Below are 19,430 nucleotides of genomic sequence, written 5' to 3'. Positions count from 1 at the left end.
ATTGCTCCTGATTAGTTCTAAGAAGGAATCAACATATTTTTTCTTAGCTGTAAGTTAACAACAATGCATACTTGAGACCTCACACCAATATGTATGCTTGTATCAAACAGTGAAGCATGAAAGCGTGAAACATTAAGTTAACGAGCCATATCTTTTGGGGAAGGTCCTTGGCCCCTCCCCTACCACTCACTGGAGCCTATTACAATGATCCATACCAATTGTGGACAACTATATAAGGGGTCAAAACTGTGGACAACTATATAAAGGCTCTTCTGATATAGCTGTGTATCAAAGCAAAGTCAGCTGCTTAGCTTTTAACGTTTGATTTAATGTAGAACACAGGCTGGTCAAAAAGCAGCTGCAGGTCGGTATACAAGTAAGCTCACGCTAAAGTACAGGCAGGGTTTAGGCAGGCAGAGGTCAATAACAGAAGTAGTCAGTGAACACAAGGCAAAATCAGACCACAGATTACCCGGGCTCAGGCAACGCAACTCAAGGTCAGGAGCAATGATGCAGAAGCGAGACTTACACATGGAATGCTGGTATGAAAACAGACAATCTAACAACGGGCATGGTGTATACTGGAGGTTAAATACTGAGGGAATTACTAACAGGATGTAAATGACCGGAAGTAAAGTAGTGAATGAAAACAGGCAGGATGATGACAGGAACTTAACAAAATAAAACTGGAAGTAGAAACAACGCAAATCTACAGTATAAAGTAGGATCCGTGACAGCGTCTCATGTTGGTTCACAGTCGCAAAGGCAAACTTCACCTTCTTTCCCACTATTCTGTAGAGGCGCATACACATTGTCACTGCTCAGTCAGCAGGTGAGAAATACTTAAACTCCAGTAAGTGATGCATCCTTTCACTTTAAGTGCTGTTCTTATGGTCCTTCACATAAAAACTGACAGACGTGGCATCCCTACCACTGCTAATCTATAGAAGATATTATTATTATATTAACCACTGCCATGGCCAGGGCCTGAAAGATATATAATATATTGTGTAAAATTTCTCTTTGTGGTCAGAATGCCAGGACTTGGCAGATCTATAACTCATTAATGCAGCAACTTGTTTGTTTTACATATGTTTACTCTGCACAAGAATGAGGACTGTTGAGGTCTAATGATCGAAAGGTTTAGGGACGCGTCCTGCTCAGCAGCATAAACCAACTTGTTGACCACTTAATATTTGTACAAAACCAGTTAAACCAATACAATGTTTTTATGTTGCCAAAAGTGAATTGGGGTAATTTGCTTTAAACAGAAGCTTTGATCAGATCGCAGGGGCGTGAAGAGTGTTGCCTACCGTCAGCCTCAGGGTCTTGTGGTTGATCCCAGACTTCTACTTCTGGAAAACTGTAGTGGAGAGCATAAATAACTTTTAACAAGTTTAAAACTGAAATAAGCAGCTGGAGTCTTTGGGACTACTGGGAAAACCTTCAAGAGCTGCAGTGTTCAAGAGCTGCAGTATATTCAAAACAGTGCTGCTAGGACCCTGACAAAGGGACAACCATATTACACCCATTTTTAAATCTCTTAACGGGCTCCCTGTTTCTTCTAGAACTGAAAGCCTTTATTACCCACCAGTGCATTTATGGCAATGCCCATCTCTACCTCAAAGAACTTATTACTCCAAGATTGCTCCCAGGTCAAAAACTTTGAAGTCATGCGTGCTAACCACTGAAGCATTCACACTGTGAGCTCTAAATGTTGCACATAGGCTTATATATAGACTCAAGGACAGATTTTCAGGAGTAGGACTGTGAGCTGATAGCCACCTACAGGCCAATAAGACATAACACACACTGACACATTGAAAATGCAGTGAGAACACGGGACAAATGGCAACAAATCACAATAGAGGCGAACCCTTTTAGCTGCTGCAACTGTATGTGCTCTATAATAAACTATCATTGTGAACTAACAATGTGAAGTTACACTTTTTATCCACCAGATGACGCTACTTAACCAGTATTAACTGCTGTATTATTGTGTAACACGTCAAGTCTCTGGTTGTGCTATTACATTAGATTAATCATCAAACGATTCACAATGATCACTTGAAATACAATTGTACCTATATTTTTTTATTTGGAAAAACCAGTAGAAAAACATTTTTTTATGAAGTGTATTGAGAACGAATACATTATGCAGTGGCAACCCTAAAAAACACACGATTGCACTGATAATGAAATAAGTCAGAAGAAAAGGAAAGCTATTCAAATAAAGCGTTTCTCTGCATTACCTAAACCTGTTTGTCCGTGATGACAGGCGCACACCATAGATGGCAAAATGTCTGTTAGTGCATTTATATATTTTATAAATACACTTGGCGTTTCTAAACATAACAAGGACAGACTAATTATTTTCAATACTTTTAACCATAACGGGAATGTGTAACCCTTTTATTCTGAAACTGCAAAGAAAACAGCGTATGATTACTTGGATTTTATTTTGAAATGTAGCCGGAAAACATAGTTATAGTCCAGGTTCCCGTATTGACGAAGGCAGTCTCGTATCTCTCCTGCCTGCTACATCGACAGTAGGTTCCCCTCTTGCCTCTTCAAGCTGCTTTCGCCAACACGCAACATTTTTGGCATTTTTGTCTGGATCTCTCTGTCCGCACATTTCTCGAGTCTCAGTGTGAGTGTCTGTTTGAGGATATTTCATTCTGTGTCGCAGCGGGTTGAGCCGGAACCAAGCACAGACGGAGCTGTGTCTTAAGGCTACTCCGGTGGGCGGATAAAGCGGAGGAGGGCATCCGGGCCTGGCAGCTCCGGAGAGTTGCCTCGAAACAACGGGATTCGGCGCTTTTCAGGTAAATGCGCTGAAATGTCGTTTTGCGGGGGGGACACGGCGCGGCGCGTCCGATAATGGACTCAGCGGTCTAACATGTCGTCCGGAAGCCGAAGCCACGGCGGCGCGTTTGGGTCTGTGTGAAATGACAACACAGGAGGAAACGGCAGCTCCAGAACAATTCAGCCGAAACCCTCGCTACGGACGTGGTGATTTGTCACAATTACGTTGTTACAGATTATAAATGTAACAACAATTATGTTGTTACCGATTTTGTTTAACGCCTGTTGTTGGGTGAAAGTGCTCTGTTTACATAACGCCCGCGTTGACAACCAGTCTAACCCCGTCAAAGACAGGAACCCCTTATAAATGTTTAAAGGTTATTAACATTATATTAATGCCACCAAGTGCATTTTGAATGTAAATGTAAAATATAATAATGCGCATTTACACTAAAAAGCAGAAACAACGTCCATGCATTTATAACACGTGTGTGTTTTACATAAATGGCTCAGGAATTTCATGTGAATATTCAAAACAGATCATGAAACTACGGCAAGCAAGATATTTTATTATAATGCTCACAAATATGTTATGTCCCAAAGTTAAATTAGTTATTTGATTTTAATGTGACATTATTTTTTACCATAAGTCTCTATATCTCTCTATAATGCAAATGCATTTCAGTCTGGTGGAGGTTTTATTCTCGACCCAGCTTTGTATTCCCTTAGGCTGCGCTGCCCTGTCCAGCCCCAGTGGCTTTCTAGGCAGTTTCATTAAAAACTGTGGTCCAGCTGTTCCCCACTTGTCTAGCTTCACTAATCCTGTTAGTAGTTACCAGAAAACTATCTCTCTCTGACTGACCTGGTGCACCATTACAGTTTAACTAAATATAAATCAATAAACTGTTGGATTTTAACTAGATTTACAAGCTTTTAGCGTGGCTTTGCTCCACCTAAGGCGTTACATTAGCTTGTTTGAAGGACTGAATTTCAGTGTAGTTCATGAGTTGATTAAAATGGGCTAGAAAACTGTCTGCTTTTTGAAAGTTAGACACCAACACAAATAGGTTTTCTGCTGCCACTCGCTTTCGTGTGACAGATGCAGCATCCTGCTGTCACCATGGAAACGGCGAGACGCCATTTATATCAAATTATCCCTGCATGGTAAAAAGGACGATCAACTGTAATATCGACCACCTATCGTTCCTCTCAGTAGTGAAGTGTCTGGGATGTGTTTATGCTCTTTTGCACTTCCCGTTTGACCTGGATCTACTCTACTTACATCCTACATCTGGAACAACTAGCCACTCGATTTTGTGTGTGTGCGTGTGTGCGTGCGTGCATGACCCACATTCAGATTTAGGCAGTTGGCTGTGAAAGTGGCACATCCCCAGAGAATAAAGTAATTACCCTGACAACCTCCTCCCCATGTTAGTGGACCATATAGCAGCATGCGTATTGATCTGTCTGGCATACAGCAGTAATATAAGCCCTAGTAGCGTTTATTTTGAATATCTGCTCACACACTAACATGAACACGTTTTCCTGCTTGCATATTACTGTTAAATAATGAAATGTAAAGAGGAGGCAAATGTTACAAGCATGTGAAAATAAGGTTAGGAGTTCTTGGTGAAACTGGGTCAAGCAGTGTTGTTAATAAGTAATGTTATTCCTGTCAAGAACCTAATTTCATAGCTGCTGAAGTCTGACCGATACTATTACTGAGCATAATACACAATCTAATGATTACACCCAAAGATGATTGTGTCATCATGGGTTATCTCGATTACAGATGTAAAGCAGAAAAAAATCCCATATTGTGCTACTTTTGATTTGGTCCATTCTTCTCTTTACTTGTCTTCTGATTTTACGGAAGTGCTGCCTTATCAGATATGTCAGGGCCCCCTTAAAATTTGCGTGAATTGAAGAGGCCGTGACAGAAATCGTACTGTTTGAAAGCCAGTGAAGTGCAGTTAACTTTGCAAGGCAGAGCACTTGAAGGCAGCTGAAGTATCCTGTCTACTGCTGTAGCGGTTTAAAGCAAGGATGTCGATTAGAATCAGGTGGAACGCGTGGATGACGCAGAGTGCTTGAAGGAATTCTGTGTGACCAGTGGATGCTAGCTGAATTTTCAAAGTGTAACAGATATGAATCATTTATGTTACACTGTTCAAACGCAACAGTATTCAGACCGATGAGGATCTATGATGCAGAATGTGGTAATATCCCACCAAGCTTTGCACAGAGCCCTCTGGAAGGATGATCAGCCTCCCAAAACACTGTTGCTATTGACAACCAGGGCATCAGCTTGCAGTCGCTCTCCTTCCCTAACTCTTTTATAACCCCAACAACTCTGTGTGTGTGTGTGTGTGTGTGTGTGTGTGTGTGTGTGTGTGTGTGTGTGTGTGTGTGTGTGTGTGTGTGTGTGGTGTGTGTGTGGTGTGTGTGTGTGTGTGTGTGTGTGTGTGTGTGTGTGTGTGTGTGTGTGTGTGCACTGTGCTTCTACAGTGTGCACTGTGCTTCTACAGTGTGCTTGTGCTCACACTTGTCTCTTTCTTGACACTTGTGCTTTGTTTGCAGGTTTTTATGTGTTTAGCTACAGTACTTTCTCTCTGTGTGTATCCTATTGTGTATCATATTTGTTATGTCACCAAAGGAAGCACAGATCAAATGTCAAATGTACCCGAATTTTTGAGGGCTTGCTGGAGGGGTCAAGGGGCCAATGGGAAATATCTCGCTGGCACCTCCCGGCCACAGCCTAGGCATTATGTAGGTGTAGTAGTAATTATTGTTTTTTTTGGGGACCGGGTAATTGTAGGGTTTTGTAATGATTACAATTAGTCTGTGCTGGGTGCAACACGAGTCTGCTAGCATGTAGCATGCAGAATATGGAGTGGTGTGACTTCTTTGCATTTTTCTGCTCTCGATTGTGTGTGTGTGTGTGTGTGTGTGTGTGTGTGTGTGTGTGTGTGTGTGTGTGTGTGTGTGTGTGTGTGTGTGTGTGTGTGTGTGTGTGTGTGCGCGCGCGCGCCCCCCAAATCCTTTTTTTTGGGGCCCCAAATCCTTTTTTTTAATGAATGATTATACACTTTCCTCCTACACTGAGGTCATGTAATTGAATTGAATAAATTGCTCATTCATAAAGTCACCTTCCCTTGTGGCCAGCATTCGCCCCTAAGCCCAAGTGCTAAAATATTCACCTCTTTTGCTCGCTCGCACACACTCTCAAGCTGAGCAACTTAGACAATGTTTCACTCCATTTGCTGACCCTGAACCTTTGTCTCTGGACAGGATGAGTGAAATGTTTGCGTGCTGTTTTCTTTTGGAAGAAAAATATTTGGTATTGAAGTTTTCATCTCAAGCAGTCACTGAGCCATAAAAGTAAGTGAATGAACCTTAGCTAAAATGTCAATTTAAACATTAACTTCTAAATACTCAGCCTCACTGTTTGGAGTAAGACACCTCAGACAGAATTTGGCCTAAAATTGAAGATTGTTGTAGTGGACTAAAAAAACGAGTACAGTCAGCTGTAGTTGACGTTCTGGTGTTCGGCACATCTCATCCTACACAACTCTCGCCATCTGCCTGCTCTTCCAAAGACCAGTTTTGCAATCAATATGACATAAGATTATTCCACCTTCTAAATTTGCTGTTTTAATATTTTAGGATGGTGCTGTTTTAGGATTCTGCCTCCTATAGAGATCGAAACCTGTAAACGCCAGGGTTTTAGACGTAATAACCTCCCTCTCGTTCCCTTCCGTCATGCTGCTTTAAATTTACTCCTCTTTAAAGACGACTTCCCTTTTTTAATCTCAAGTAGGAGTCTTTAATTATCCCCCTTTCTTTCCCAACGGGTTAATCATTGCCTCCCCAGACAGGCTTTATCTTCAATCAGTGCCAACAGAGTGCAGTGAAAGTTCACAGGGAGGCAGCGACGCAAAGGGGCTCACGGGCGAGGATGAAACCCGGGGACAGTCGGGCCTCGTCACGTTTAAGCAGGCTGTCTCTAATTAGCTTAGTCAGACATGTTGCTGTACCAGAGTGTGTCCTAGAGCTCCTCTTAGGTTTTATACTTCACTAAGACGTCACTGAGTGCCTCATTCATCATTATCTGAGAGGTCAGATCAATTCAAGGTTAGTATTTCCAGCAATATTTGCTAACACACCAATAATCCAGTCTAATGAGAATAAACTAACACTCTTGCTCGAGTGGTGGTCAATGTCTTGAGTAAACTGAGTCACCCATAGTCTTGATCATCTCAACAGTCTTCAAAGGGAATCATAGCCATTTAAACAAGAAACCTTTTATAATGACACTAGGACTTCCATCCATCCATCCATCCATCTTCTATTCCGCTTAATCCCATATGTGGGGTCAGGGGGGGGGCTAGAGCCTATCCCAACTGGCTATGGGCGAGAGGCGGACTACACCCTGGACAGGTTGCCAGTACATCACAGGGCAACACATACAGTACACACACTCACACCTATGGGCAATGTAGAGTGACCCATCAATCTAATGCATGTTTTTGGACCGTGGGAGTAAGCCGGGGAACCTGGAGATAACCGACACGCAAACTCCACGCAGAAAGGCACCCTGTTTACCTCTGGGAATCGAACCCAGGACCTTCTTGCAGTGCTGCCACACCAGGACTTTTTTGCTTCTATTTTTGAATCACTGGGGAGCATGCCTCAGAGTTTTGCGGCTCGACCTACCTGCTTTACCACACCCAGGTCATTGTAAGAACATCAATGTGCTGTGACATAAGATGTTGCCATTTATCCACCAAAGAGTTCCATTACAGGTGTAAACAGTCTATGTCTGTTGACCACAGCACCTGATGAGTCAGATGTCTTCAGCCAACGCTGCACCTTTGTCTCAGGCTGGGGCGTCCCACCTAGCTTGGCACAATGGCAGAAAGGAACCCCAGCCAGTTTGTTGGGTGGCGTGAGTCGCACACAGAACAGGACACCATAGGGAGTAAGAGGCGTTCCCATAATGCCTCGACTGAATGGGAATTGATTTAAAAGGAGTGGTGGGGTGTGAGAAAGAGGATGCTCCGTGGAAGCTATAAGACAGACAGAAGAGGAGGAGCAGAGGCTATAATAACAGGAGGGGAGTCCTGTTCTGCTCTGTGGGGCAACCTGTCATTCTTAGAAAAAGGCTCTTGGGTTGTTGTTGTAGGTGTTGGATGGAAGGAAACACACTACTTGAGTGTGTTTTGTCTTTTCAAACAAAAAGCATAGACGGTCGCAGCTAAAGAGTCCAATATGCTACATTCAGGGTTTAAAAAAACAATCCTGTGTCATAAATAATACAAACGTGTATTTACATGCTTCATTTCTGCTTCTGTGTATCTGTATCGGATGTTTGTGTGTTCGGGCTTCTCATCTTTCTCCTCTGGAATGTGCCGTTTCCAACAGCATGTTTAAATTCACAAACCAAACATTAAAACAGGAAAACGTGTGCGTGTGTGTGCGTGTGTGTGCGTGTGTGCGTGCGTGTATGCATGTGCCGGAAGTGTCTCATTAACCCTCGTCAGCCTGATGTGGGTGTAATGACACAAAGAAGCGTGATGTAACGGACACACTATAGGAGAATGTGGGTGTTGATTTCACAAACGTTGGAGACTCATTGTGTGCCAGAGCAGCAGCAGGTTATTGTGACTAGAAGAGCAGAGGCAGGGAGAACAGCGAATGTTTGTGTTACCACCAAAATCAAAAAACATAACCGATCGCTTTAGGTTTCATAAAGTGAACCTAGCCTCCGATGAGCCTTGCACACTCTGCAGCACCGTGAAGGTAAAGGGAGCCACACGAGCGTCATCCATGTGTAATGAAGCCACCTGTCACCAACGTACACAGAGCTAACAAGCACTTTAACAACGCAAACAGCAGATGCACTGACAGAAACTGGCAGTGCTGACTTGGCTTATTAGCCTCATGGGTCAACAGGAGAGCATCCTGGGAAACCTGTACCGTAAGCGATCCCACATTGGCTAAATGATCACGTTTAGCTTTAATTTTTAAATCTGTGCTAGTCAGGTTGTGTGCAGTTGATTACCAGAGCCCATTTCCTTTTTTTTTCTTTAAAAAGCAGCAGCAGGTGCAGCGAGATTGATGAGTCAAAACCATTGAACTTCCTGTAAACAGCTGTGAGGAAGTGATGATGGTTTCTGTGTGGGTTATGCGTTCGGATCTCTCACAGTGCCGACGTGAAAAGGCGATAAGAGGATCATCTTCCTCTGCACACAACCTGTGTTTGGTAATTGGAAGATTGACGTGTATTGCTGCTACTAAGCTCCTTTTATAAACGTACACACACTCACACACACTGCACAGCCCGGCCCAGTGTGTTTGTTTTCTCCGGAAACCTCAGCCTCCCCTTGCTGCAAACAGATGACACTGGAGCGTCTGGGCATACAGTCAAACCTTAGTGTGTGTGTGTGTGTGTGTGTGTGTGTGTGTGTGTGTGTGTGTGTGTGTGTGTGTGTGTGTGTGTGTGTGTGTGTGTGTGTGTGTGTGTGTGTGTGTGTGTGTGTCAGCTGAGCTGAGCTGTATGTTTTATGGCCTGTGGGCTTTGTGTTTGTCATGGGGCATAAGAAGCACGGAGCGACGGCCACATGCTGTGTTTGTGTTCTTCGGCGAGGAGACGCTCGCAGCCTTCATACCTAAAAATAACGCTGGCCCTCCAGCTGGCCCTTCCTCTCCTCTTCTCTCCATCTTTATCTCCATTCTTGCCATCTCTTACCCATTAAACCCGCCCGATCTGGCTGGACCTTCATCCTCTCCTTGTTGTTTTCCTGTCTTGTGTTCTCGCAGCCTTGTGTGCTGCCTCCGTTTTCTCCCAACACAACTTGATTGTGTGATACGAGAAGTGGTGAACATATAGTATAAGCCATCGGAGCAATTACAACTTTTTTCTTTAGTTAAGAATGATTCATCATATTCTAAACATGCGTTTTTTTACTCATCAGTTGTATGAATACGAAACTGTAACTTCCTCTTGATATTATGATTGCAGCCCTTTGTGCACTTGCACACATGCAGCATTTTTTCTGTCACCCTACTGGGGCAGTCATGCCGAAGCTCCTTTTGAGTTTTCTCTTGGTTCAGACAAAGGGTCTTTCAGTGGAACGCTCCCACCGCACCAAGCAGCGGCACTAAGGCTCTGTTTGTACGCATCCTCGTCACCGCGCAAACACACGCTCGTGATTGTACTCGGCCGATGACAGAGGTCTAATAAGTCTGCACAGAGGCTAAGAGGCTGGTTCAGACATTTCTGCGCAAGCTGAGATTCACCCAAATTTAGGAATATGGGAAGGTTCTTCTGTTGCAAGATCACATTCGAGTTGCGTTAACTGTACAGCTATCAGAATTTTTTTTATGTTGGCAAGTTTCACTCTTAGTTTTAGAGATTCACACTAATTTAGAGGTATCAGAGCAGTGATTCATGTAAGGGAGGTGACAGCGGTTGGTGTGCCTGCTGCTGCTGTTTGAAGTGTATTGATATATAATACGCAGGACACAAAGGTGCTCAGATGGTAACGTATACGAGGGAAACTCCCTCATGTCAGTGTGTGTGTGTTGGTGTGTGTGTGCGCGCCGCGGTGATGTCAATGAGGTGGCAGTAGGGTAAGTGGCCCGAGGTGGGCAGACGCCAGTCGTAAAATCAAAGGTGAGCCCCAGTGTGAGCTCATATTACGCCTTCCAGCTTTGCGTCTGAGCTGCGGTTCTTTTTTTAATCTAAGTAGTTTTCATCAGCATGTGGTTTCTGCTCTTTGATGTGCGGGGGCAGGTGGCAGACCTTTTAACTTGGTCAATTCAGGAACATTTTGAGGCATTTCCCCATTTTCATTTAACTTGAATTTTTTTAAGTGAACTCAACCGGTCTGTGTTCGTTTATATTGTTTTATCTCGCTGGTTTATGATGGACTCAGCTCAGACGTAAATGTACTAACAAGACATGAGTGCTGTTGCATGGCGCTAGAAGCTCATGAGGTTTTGCTTTAAAGTACAGCAAGTGGTCAGTATTTCTTCACTGTGTGTTTTGACTTTCACATTCCTCAAAGTGGATATTTATAGTTCATATAGAACAAAGTAAAAGGAGAACCATTGAACCGCATTAATTTTGTCATTCATTTAATTTTAATTTTAAATGTATTGATAAAAAAAACAAACTCAAAACATGAGCACTGAGACATAAAACATGTAGCATCATTTTCCCTTTCGTCTCTGTCCCATCACAGCCTAAGTGGGTTTGCTTTTTTAAAAAGGAAACTGATGATGCTGTCCATTTTAAATAGCTCTGTTACACTTCTCTGTAAGGGAAACAAAGAGAGCTTATTTCTAATATTGTGAGTGAGTGTGGATGAGGGGAGGAATGTCCGTATGCATGTTATCATTTTTTAATCTCTGGTACATTTAAAATTTAGGTGTGTGCGTGTGTGTGCGTGTTTCCCTGTCTTCATAAACAGACATGAGAGCCAGCGTGACACACTTCCTCATCACACACAAGACACAGGACAACACATCACACACACAAGAAAATATTAATCTTACTGATAAAAAAAACAAACTCAAAACATGAGCACTGAGACATAAAACATGTAGCATCATTTTCCCTTTCGTCTCTGTCCCATCACAGCCTAAGTGGGTTTGCTTTTTTAAAAAGGAAACTGATGATGCTGTCCATTTTAAATAGATGCTCTGATGATTTTCACATCAGAGGATCTATTTTCAGCAATAGACTAAACATTCACTTTTGTTTTTACTTTCAACTGTTCCTTTTCCGATTTTGTCAGTTCGACAGACCTTTACAGACTACTAATCGTAGCAGGACGTGGACAAGGGTTTGATCCTGGGGTTTGAAATGCGAATTTTATGTCTTGGTTGTCACTGTTGTGTTTTTTTTTTTGGCTGCACATTACCTTCTCATCTCTCTCTCTCTCTCTCTCTCTCTCTCTCTCTCTCTCTCTATGTACATGCCCAAAGTCACTCGGTTGATTTCATGGCTTTTAACCAAACACAAAGACTCCATTATGGCACTATTCGGTGAAGTAAACTTGCTTTCTTTCTGCTGTTGTTTCCCTGGCTCCTCATCTCCTTCTTTCTGCCTCCCACCCCTTCCTCCTCCGCTCACTCACTTCTCTGGTATAAAACTTAAAGCCAAGTTTTCCATTCCGTTACCTATTCTGACAATGAGGAAAGGAAAGAGAAAGGTAGCACAAGCCACCTTTAGGAAAAGGAATGCAGACATGTGATGGAGGTGGGAAGATAGAAGGTAGGAAATGTATAGAATGTGAGTTTAATCATTAGCCCAGTGATCAGGCCTCATCACCGGCGTTGCTCCCTCCTTGCTTGCCTTTTGAAATGTGCTCCTCTAGATTACCCATCATTCCCAGAGAGAGAGAGAGAGTCTCACTCACTTTTGTGTCTTTATCACTGTCAGATTGCTTGTGCTACACACACACACACACACACACACACACACACACACACACACACACACACACACACACACACACACACACACACACACACACACACACACACATCATTCATGTGCCAGATGCTGTCCCTTCTGCACACACAGACACATTCACATACACACACGTCACATGAGTGTCTTTGTTTTGGTTTGCTGCAGAGATAAAACCCAGCTCTGTTACACTTCTCTGTAAGGGAAACAAAGAGAGCTTATTTCTAATATTGTGAGTGAGTGTGGATGAGGGGAGGAATGTCCGTATGCATTTACATGTGTGTTTTCAAATGTTATCATTTTTTAATCTCTGGTACATTTAAAATTTAGGTGTGTGCGTGTGTGTGCGTGTTTCCCTGTCTTCATAAACAGACATGAGAGCCAGCGTGACACACTTCCTCATCACACACAAGACACAGGACAACACATCACACACACAAGAAAATATTAATCTTACTGGGCTCCAAATCTGGATTTGTACACCAGAGTCTCTAACTGCTCTCTCTAAAATAAGATCTCTATCAAACCTATTTTTTAGGATTGCAGAGTATAACTTTATTTTAAGTATTTGTTTGAATAACAAATAAAGAATAGCATGCAATACACTCTGTTAATAATAATCATATATTTCGTGTGAGTGATTTCTATAGTTACAGGCAAAGTAAAGTAGCCTTTGGATACTTGCTGTCACAGTGTAATTAATGTTTATTAAAATATATATAATGTAATATAGTTTTAAAACTTCTCTTCCTGGATTTTAAGTAGAGCAGTTGCAACTAGCAGAAAAGAAAAATCAGGTCGTGTCCAGTCCCAAAGCATTTGTCATTTAGATCCATCTGTTCAGCAGGTTCACGGTTGTGCTGATGCCTCCTTACTGACGAGGTGGTTCCCCCGTGTGATATCACAAACCACCGAAGGGGTACGTGTTCTCTTATGTGAGCAGCTAAGCAGATGGGGCATCATAGGGGAAGCGTACGACCTTGACAGAGCAAGAGAGAGGGAGAGAGAGAGAGGGGAGGAAAAAATGGCTGTCCAGAGAGAAGCTCGATGACGACAGGGGTCAGCCTCTCTTTTGCCGAGGGTCGGGCAGTACAGGCGGGGGCCTCTCTACTGCGGCTTCCTCGCAGCATTTCCTCTGCTTTGCCTTCCCTACACACACACACGCACACAGGGCGTTAACGCACGCTGAGCAGGGGGACCGGCTCGAGGGAGATTGAGCAAGGTGTTTCCTGTGACCTGGCCGACTGCTGCGTCAACACAAACACACTCGTCTGGAGCAACACTCATATGCGCCTGTGGGCTCGTGAGCGTCTGCTTACTGATTTGCCCAGTCTCGTCTTTAAGTTGTCACTAATTCCTCTCTATTTAAATGTGTGCATGGCAAACTAAACGCTGTGATATTCATTCTTTATTCATGCCGTGTTCATGGTTTATTAATTTGCTGTTGAATACTGGATTAAAAGCACCCGTTCATGAGCCGAGATATTTTGGATTCCGTCAAGGTTTATAAAAAGGCGCACGACGTGAAAATCTTTTTTCTACTCGGGTGTCTGACTGTGTGTTGCTCTGCACTCCTTAGGCTGTGCACTGCCTCGCTATGGAGAAGATGAAGAGGATTAAGAAGCACCTGTCATTAACGCTCCGCACCAGTCACACCATCGACGAGTCTCTGTCCGAACTGGCCGAGCAGATGACCATCGAGGACGGTGGCACCAAGGACAATGGTGAGTGTTGTGTTTGTGTGGCCATCCAACCAGAACAACACACGCAGACTTACCACAGATTTACTGTATGAAGTTCATCTAGTAGCAGTAGGTCGTCCAGCAAGTAGCTCTGTCAGGTTGTGTAATAGGAGTCTTTTGATCACACAAACACACGCGCCGCGTTATCAGCGAGTAAATAGAGAACACTCGTTCACTCACAGCCCAGCACACTGCATCTGATTTGTCTTTGTTACATAACATTTCCCCACAGTGCATCTCTTTGACAAGGTGCTACTGTAGTGTGAAAGACACATCAGCGATTGGCAGTCCTTTGTGATTGACAGCATCCAGAATGAATACATAGCCTAGGCTGGAGCTTTTGGTAATTTTTTGGCAGCTGTGGTTTACAAGTGACATGTGATCATCTACGACGAGCTTGCTTCTCTGTCTCTCTCCCAGCTTTTCATGCACACGTACCTGCAGAAGACAGAATCTGATAGCACATGTATTACACGAGCGTGTGACTGCAAATGAAATCTGGTCACCCTGGGTGGTAACAAAAGTTTGGAGGCCTCTGCACTAAACTCTCTGCTTACATGCATTTATATCAAGATATGACTTTTACTTACCTGCTGTATGTTGGTTCTTTGTTTATTTCAGAGCCTTTCATGAGGAACGGCCGGCCGCCCACCTCCCACAGCATGCACTCGTTCCTCCACCAGTACACGGGATCTTTCAAAAAGCCCCCCCTCCGCCGCCCACACAGCGTTATTGGCGGCACCCTGGGGTCCTTCATGGCGATGCCACGCAACGGCAGCCGTCTGGGTGAGATGTGCAGTACAGTACACGCTTGTTCACGCGCAGAACACGCACTCAAATAACGGGAAGTTAGTGGGAGTGGGAACGAGAAGGAAATATGTCAAGGTCCTGAGATTTCCACCCTTCTTAGGCAGAGTGACTGGGCGCCTTTCACATGAGACAGCATCTCTGTCATTGCCATTTTCACTCGAGTGACAGCTTGAGGGGGTGGGATTCCGGCGAAACGTTAAGCCGTTTCCTTTGGGAACTGATTTATTGAGTCATTATATATCAGTGAGTCTCCTACCTGGGGTTGGAAGGGATGCTGATGATTCAAGCAGCATCAGATTTCAACCAAGGTGTTGGAACAGCTCAGCGATGACAAGATGGTTCATGAAAGCAAAGGCATTTTCATCAAATTCTACAAGCCGCCAAGATTTTAAATATTTGGTCAATTAAAGCTTCTGCCTCTCCTTCTTTTTCATCTTTCATTCTTTTCCATTAGTGGCCCCAGGGGTGGTACAGTTGTTAGCGCATTGTACTCCTGTTGTCCAGATCGTGGGTTCAATCCTCTCAGAGAGGGGTTGAGTCAGGAAGGGCATCCGACATAAAAACTTGTCAAATCTAGCATGCGAATGATTCACTGTGGCGACCACTTACGGGTTAAAGCCGAAAGGACTTATTATTTTTTACTATTTTTGTTGTTGTTGCTGTTGCTTCCACAGCACCCTTTACCCTTATTTAATATTTTAGTTGCCACAAATAGAAAATACTTTACACTGAGCATTACAGCCACACATTGCTTCTAGATCCTTCACTCAGCTTTGTCTCTGCTTTTTAAGTTTAAATTTGTTATATGCTTTTTTTAATTAAAATTATTACAGTTGACCAAAATAATAAATTAGTGTGTAATCACTTAAACTTAACATTCTGCTATTCTACATGGGCAAATAATTTCATTTTGTGTTTTTCTAAACAAATATTTAATAGATGGGCAATACACTAGAGAACCTGTTGATCCCCACGCTGGACTATGGCCTAGATACGGGGGCCCAGATTTAAAAGCAGGGCAGTTAAGTAGGACGTTGATCTACCACATAGTGATGCCAAAATGGCTGGTGAAGACAGTAGAGTGAAGCAAGGCAAGAAATTAGTAGGAAAATACAAACCTCATAAATCTTTATCAAAAGATCGGGAGTGAAGTGAAGGAAGGACGTTTGAGTAGGATCCAGAAAGAAGTTTTGGTTTGGTTTTTAGAAGGTTACGGGATAAGGACAAAAAGAAGGTGGGGATTTTGTTGAAATGGTTTTCAAAAAGGAAACATAAAATAACAGGAGATGATAGATGGTATGTAAAAAGGAAAGAAAGTAGGGCAGAGGAGGTAATGGTTTCATCCATGGTTTCAATTTAAAAAGATGTGCTCGTCACCTATCTGTCTTAAGACATGTATGGCCCATTCATTCATTTTGGGGCTGGATATTGATTATGGCTGCAACACATAGCAATAATATTTATAGAAATAATCTAATCCTTGTAAACTAAAGGCTTGCAGCAATATCATTCCCCTCCCGTTTGCTCCTCTTATTGCCTCCACGTTTGATGACAGCTGGCCTGCTCAGAGGCAGTGACACACTGATGACAGAGAACTGCTGGGCCATGGCTAGTTATTAACTGTGTGTGTGTGTGTGTGTGTGTGTGTGTGTGTGTGTGTGTGGTGGGCGTGTGGTTTGCACATCAGCACATTCACTCTTGCTGTGCTGTGGTCATAGTGGTAGCTTTACAGCCCTGGAGGGAGGGATGCAGGTGGGGGTTGGGGGAAATATTGGGGGCTATTAAAATCATGTTAATGAAATAACATTCATGTGTTCATCTTTGTACAGCCACTGACATGCACAATTGGGGGCTGGCATAAAAGCAGTAAACACTTTCAACCTTTTATTTAAATGTTTCGCTATTTGTCTTCTGTCCCCAGACATTGTGCACGAGAACCTGAAGATGGGTTCTGACGGGGAGAGCGACCAAGCCTCTGGAACATCGTCGGACGAAGTCCAGTCTCCGACCGGCGTCTGCTTGAGGAACAGAGTTCACCGGCGGATCTCCATGGAGGTGAGACACTGACCCCCCCACCCACCAATTGTGGGTTGCTCCTCTCTTCTGCTGCCGGTCTGCCGTCAGTGCTATTATGATAGTGGTAACACTCCTGTTCCCTGAGGACCAGGGGCAGAGGCTTTTAAACACTCTCAGTGTGATAATCTGTGATGCTAATCACCTTTTTTATGGTTTTAGTATCATTGTGCTATTTAAGGGGTGTCATATTTTCTGGCTGCAGACACACCTAATTTTATCCAGAGACCGAGCAAGGGTGAAATAAAATAAAAATCACATGATTATCAGGCGATTTTTTTCTGCCTGCTTGTGAATTTCACAGTGGTTTCTGAGAGTGTTGCTCCAGGCCAGATTCACTCTAGATTCACTCAGATTCCTTAGATCTTTAGTGCATTGGTTCACTCAAGTGATTATCTAAGATGGAAGAAATAAACTTCCACAATCTAATTTAAAGATACAGAAAATGTTGACTTTGAGTTAGACTTTAAAGGCAAACCCAGTTAAATCATCCTTTTAAATGGTGTATAAGTGCAGGGCCTCTGAGCCTGAGGACCTCCTGCCCCCTGCTGGCAGAAGAATGTACATTATTAAAACCCCACAAAACACACACACACACACACACACACACACACACACACACACACACACACACACACACACACACACACACACACACACACACACACAGGCTGACCTATTTTAGTTGGTTTTGACTCATTTGTAGCTACACAAAGAGACGAGCTCAAGGATGTGGCGATGACTTGATCTGCCACAGAGGAAAAACACACAAGTACACACAATTACGCTGTTCTGACACTGAAGGTCCTTTGTACCTCATTGTAGGTGTGCTGCTCTTCTAGTGGTTAGTTTTGATGCGGCTGGATGTTTATAATGGAGCTGTGTTGTGTCAGTAAGGAGGTTAAGTACACAATGTGCGCACTGACTTCTACTTATAGACCCAACATTATGTTCAAAACATTACAAACAAACATGCATTATGGCTTCGCAATACACATTAAGGTCAACTCCAGTACGTTAAAGGTCTCTCCTCCAAAAGTGATGCCATCTTCAGTCAAAAAATGACATTTTGTAGAAGGAAACGAGACAATCTTCGTAGTTGGAGGTCAGCGTGAAGTTGTCCATGTTTTTTTCCACCTCTCATTAATTCAGATCATTGTGATTTTGATTTTCTGGGCTGCCGGCCCTTGTAATTGTAACCTCTAATAATAATATTACCTGTCATCAGTACATCAAGATGCTTACAGATAGTTTTCTAGTCTCATGCTCTTTTGCATAAGAGAGAAGCAGCACAGACACGTACTATAAATGACTCACCTTTGCAGACAGTGGGAAGCGCAACGTGGCAGTTTTGATCTAAAGCCTTGGGTGTCATAATACCTGCATCTTAACTGAGCAGCATTGTCCTGGAAGACAGAGCTCCAGCAATAAAAGAAGCAAATGAGACGGATTCATATCAATGGGGAGGGCTAAGTTAGAAGCGTATACAGTAACTGTAGAAAATGATTCACTGCTCAGTTTTATTTTTATCCCTCACGAAGTCACGTTTGACCTGATCTGTGTCATATCTCTGAGAGTTATTATTACCGAGTTATTTCAGACTGTGAATGTCTTCATGTGGGTCTGCTGAAATCTACTCAGCACAGCATACAGACCCCCAGAATGCAGATTTTACCACTGTGTGCTGTGATGTGAACACTGTTCGCAAAGTAGCGAGTAAGTCTTTCACAGCCATACAGTAAATCAGGTGGCTAACAGCTAAAAACAATTTTCCATGCACCTATTCAGAGAAACTACAGATTCATTACGAACTTGTCAGTCCTTAATAGTTTTGTCTGTGCATTTCAGGACCTCAACAAGCGTCTGTCGCTGCCTGCTGACATTCGGATCCCAGACGGTTACCTGGAAAAGCTGCAGCTCAGCAGCCCGCCCTTTGACCAGCCGCTCAGCCGACGCTCCCGCCGGGCATCACTGGTCAGTGTTTCTGTCTGTGTGAGCCTGTTTTTTATTCACTGTGGAGTTTTCATCCTTGTTGCCATGGCAACTGGCCCAGGTTAAGCCCTGTTATTTCTACAGTAAGATGGAAATACAAGAACGTCTTCTTGAAGTGTAGCTACGTGTGACTTTGTTTGTCTTTAGAGCCTGAATACATGGTATCATTCACTTAATAAACGACAAAGAAAATAACTCCCTGACACATTAAAACGTCATTTTTTACTCTCCGTTCTGTACCATTCAGTCTGAGATTGGTTTTGGGAAATTGGAGACGTACATCAAGCTGGACAAGTTGGGAGAGGTAAGGAAAGCTTTAATCGAAAGCAGGAAGTGCAATTGTTTTATCACGTCAGCAATTTTGAACCTGGCTTGTGTTTAACTTTCAGGGAACTTATGCCACAGTGTTCAAAGGACGCAGTAAGTTAACAGACAACCTGGTGGCACTGAAGGAAATTCGATTGGAGCATGAGGAGGGGGCGCCCTGCACCGCCATCAGAGAAGGTAGCATTTTCCATTCTTCACCT

At 43.3% G+C, this 19,430-nt stretch overlaps 1 protein-coding gene across 2 annotated transcripts in view; it reads left to right on the top strand.

Annotated features, from left to right (window-relative positions):
- Window positions 1-2,400: 2,400 nt before the first annotated feature.
- LOC114861338 (cyclin-dependent kinase 17) overlaps window positions 2,401-19,430 on the top strand; it is a 21,498-nt gene continuing 4,468 nt past the window's right edge. Inside the window, exons 1-8 of one of the 2 annotated variants that reach the window (XM_029160438.3) lie at window positions 2,401-2,549; window positions 2,690-2,825; window positions 13,866-14,010; window positions 14,650-14,814; window positions 16,760-16,893; window positions 18,760-18,885; window positions 19,151-19,207; window positions 19,293-19,407. In XM_029160438.3, coding sequence (XP_029016271.1) covers window positions 13,884-14,010; window positions 14,650-14,814; window positions 16,760-16,893; window positions 18,760-18,885; window positions 19,151-19,207; window positions 19,293-19,407 — 724 coding nt within the window. In that variant the 5' untranslated portion in view covers window positions 2,401-2,549; window positions 2,690-2,825; window positions 13,866-13,883. The other variant, XM_029160437.3, reaches the window with a different exon arrangement.

The sequence above is a fragment of the Betta splendens genome, chromosome 9 (assembly GCF_900634795.4).
Source record: "Betta splendens chromosome 9, fBetSpl5.4, whole genome shotgun sequence".
NCBI lineage: Eukaryota > Metazoa > Chordata > Actinopteri > Anabantiformes > Osphronemidae > Betta > Betta splendens.
The sequence above is the reverse complement of the archived record's forward strand: the minus strand, read 5'-3'. Positions and strand labels throughout refer to the sequence as shown.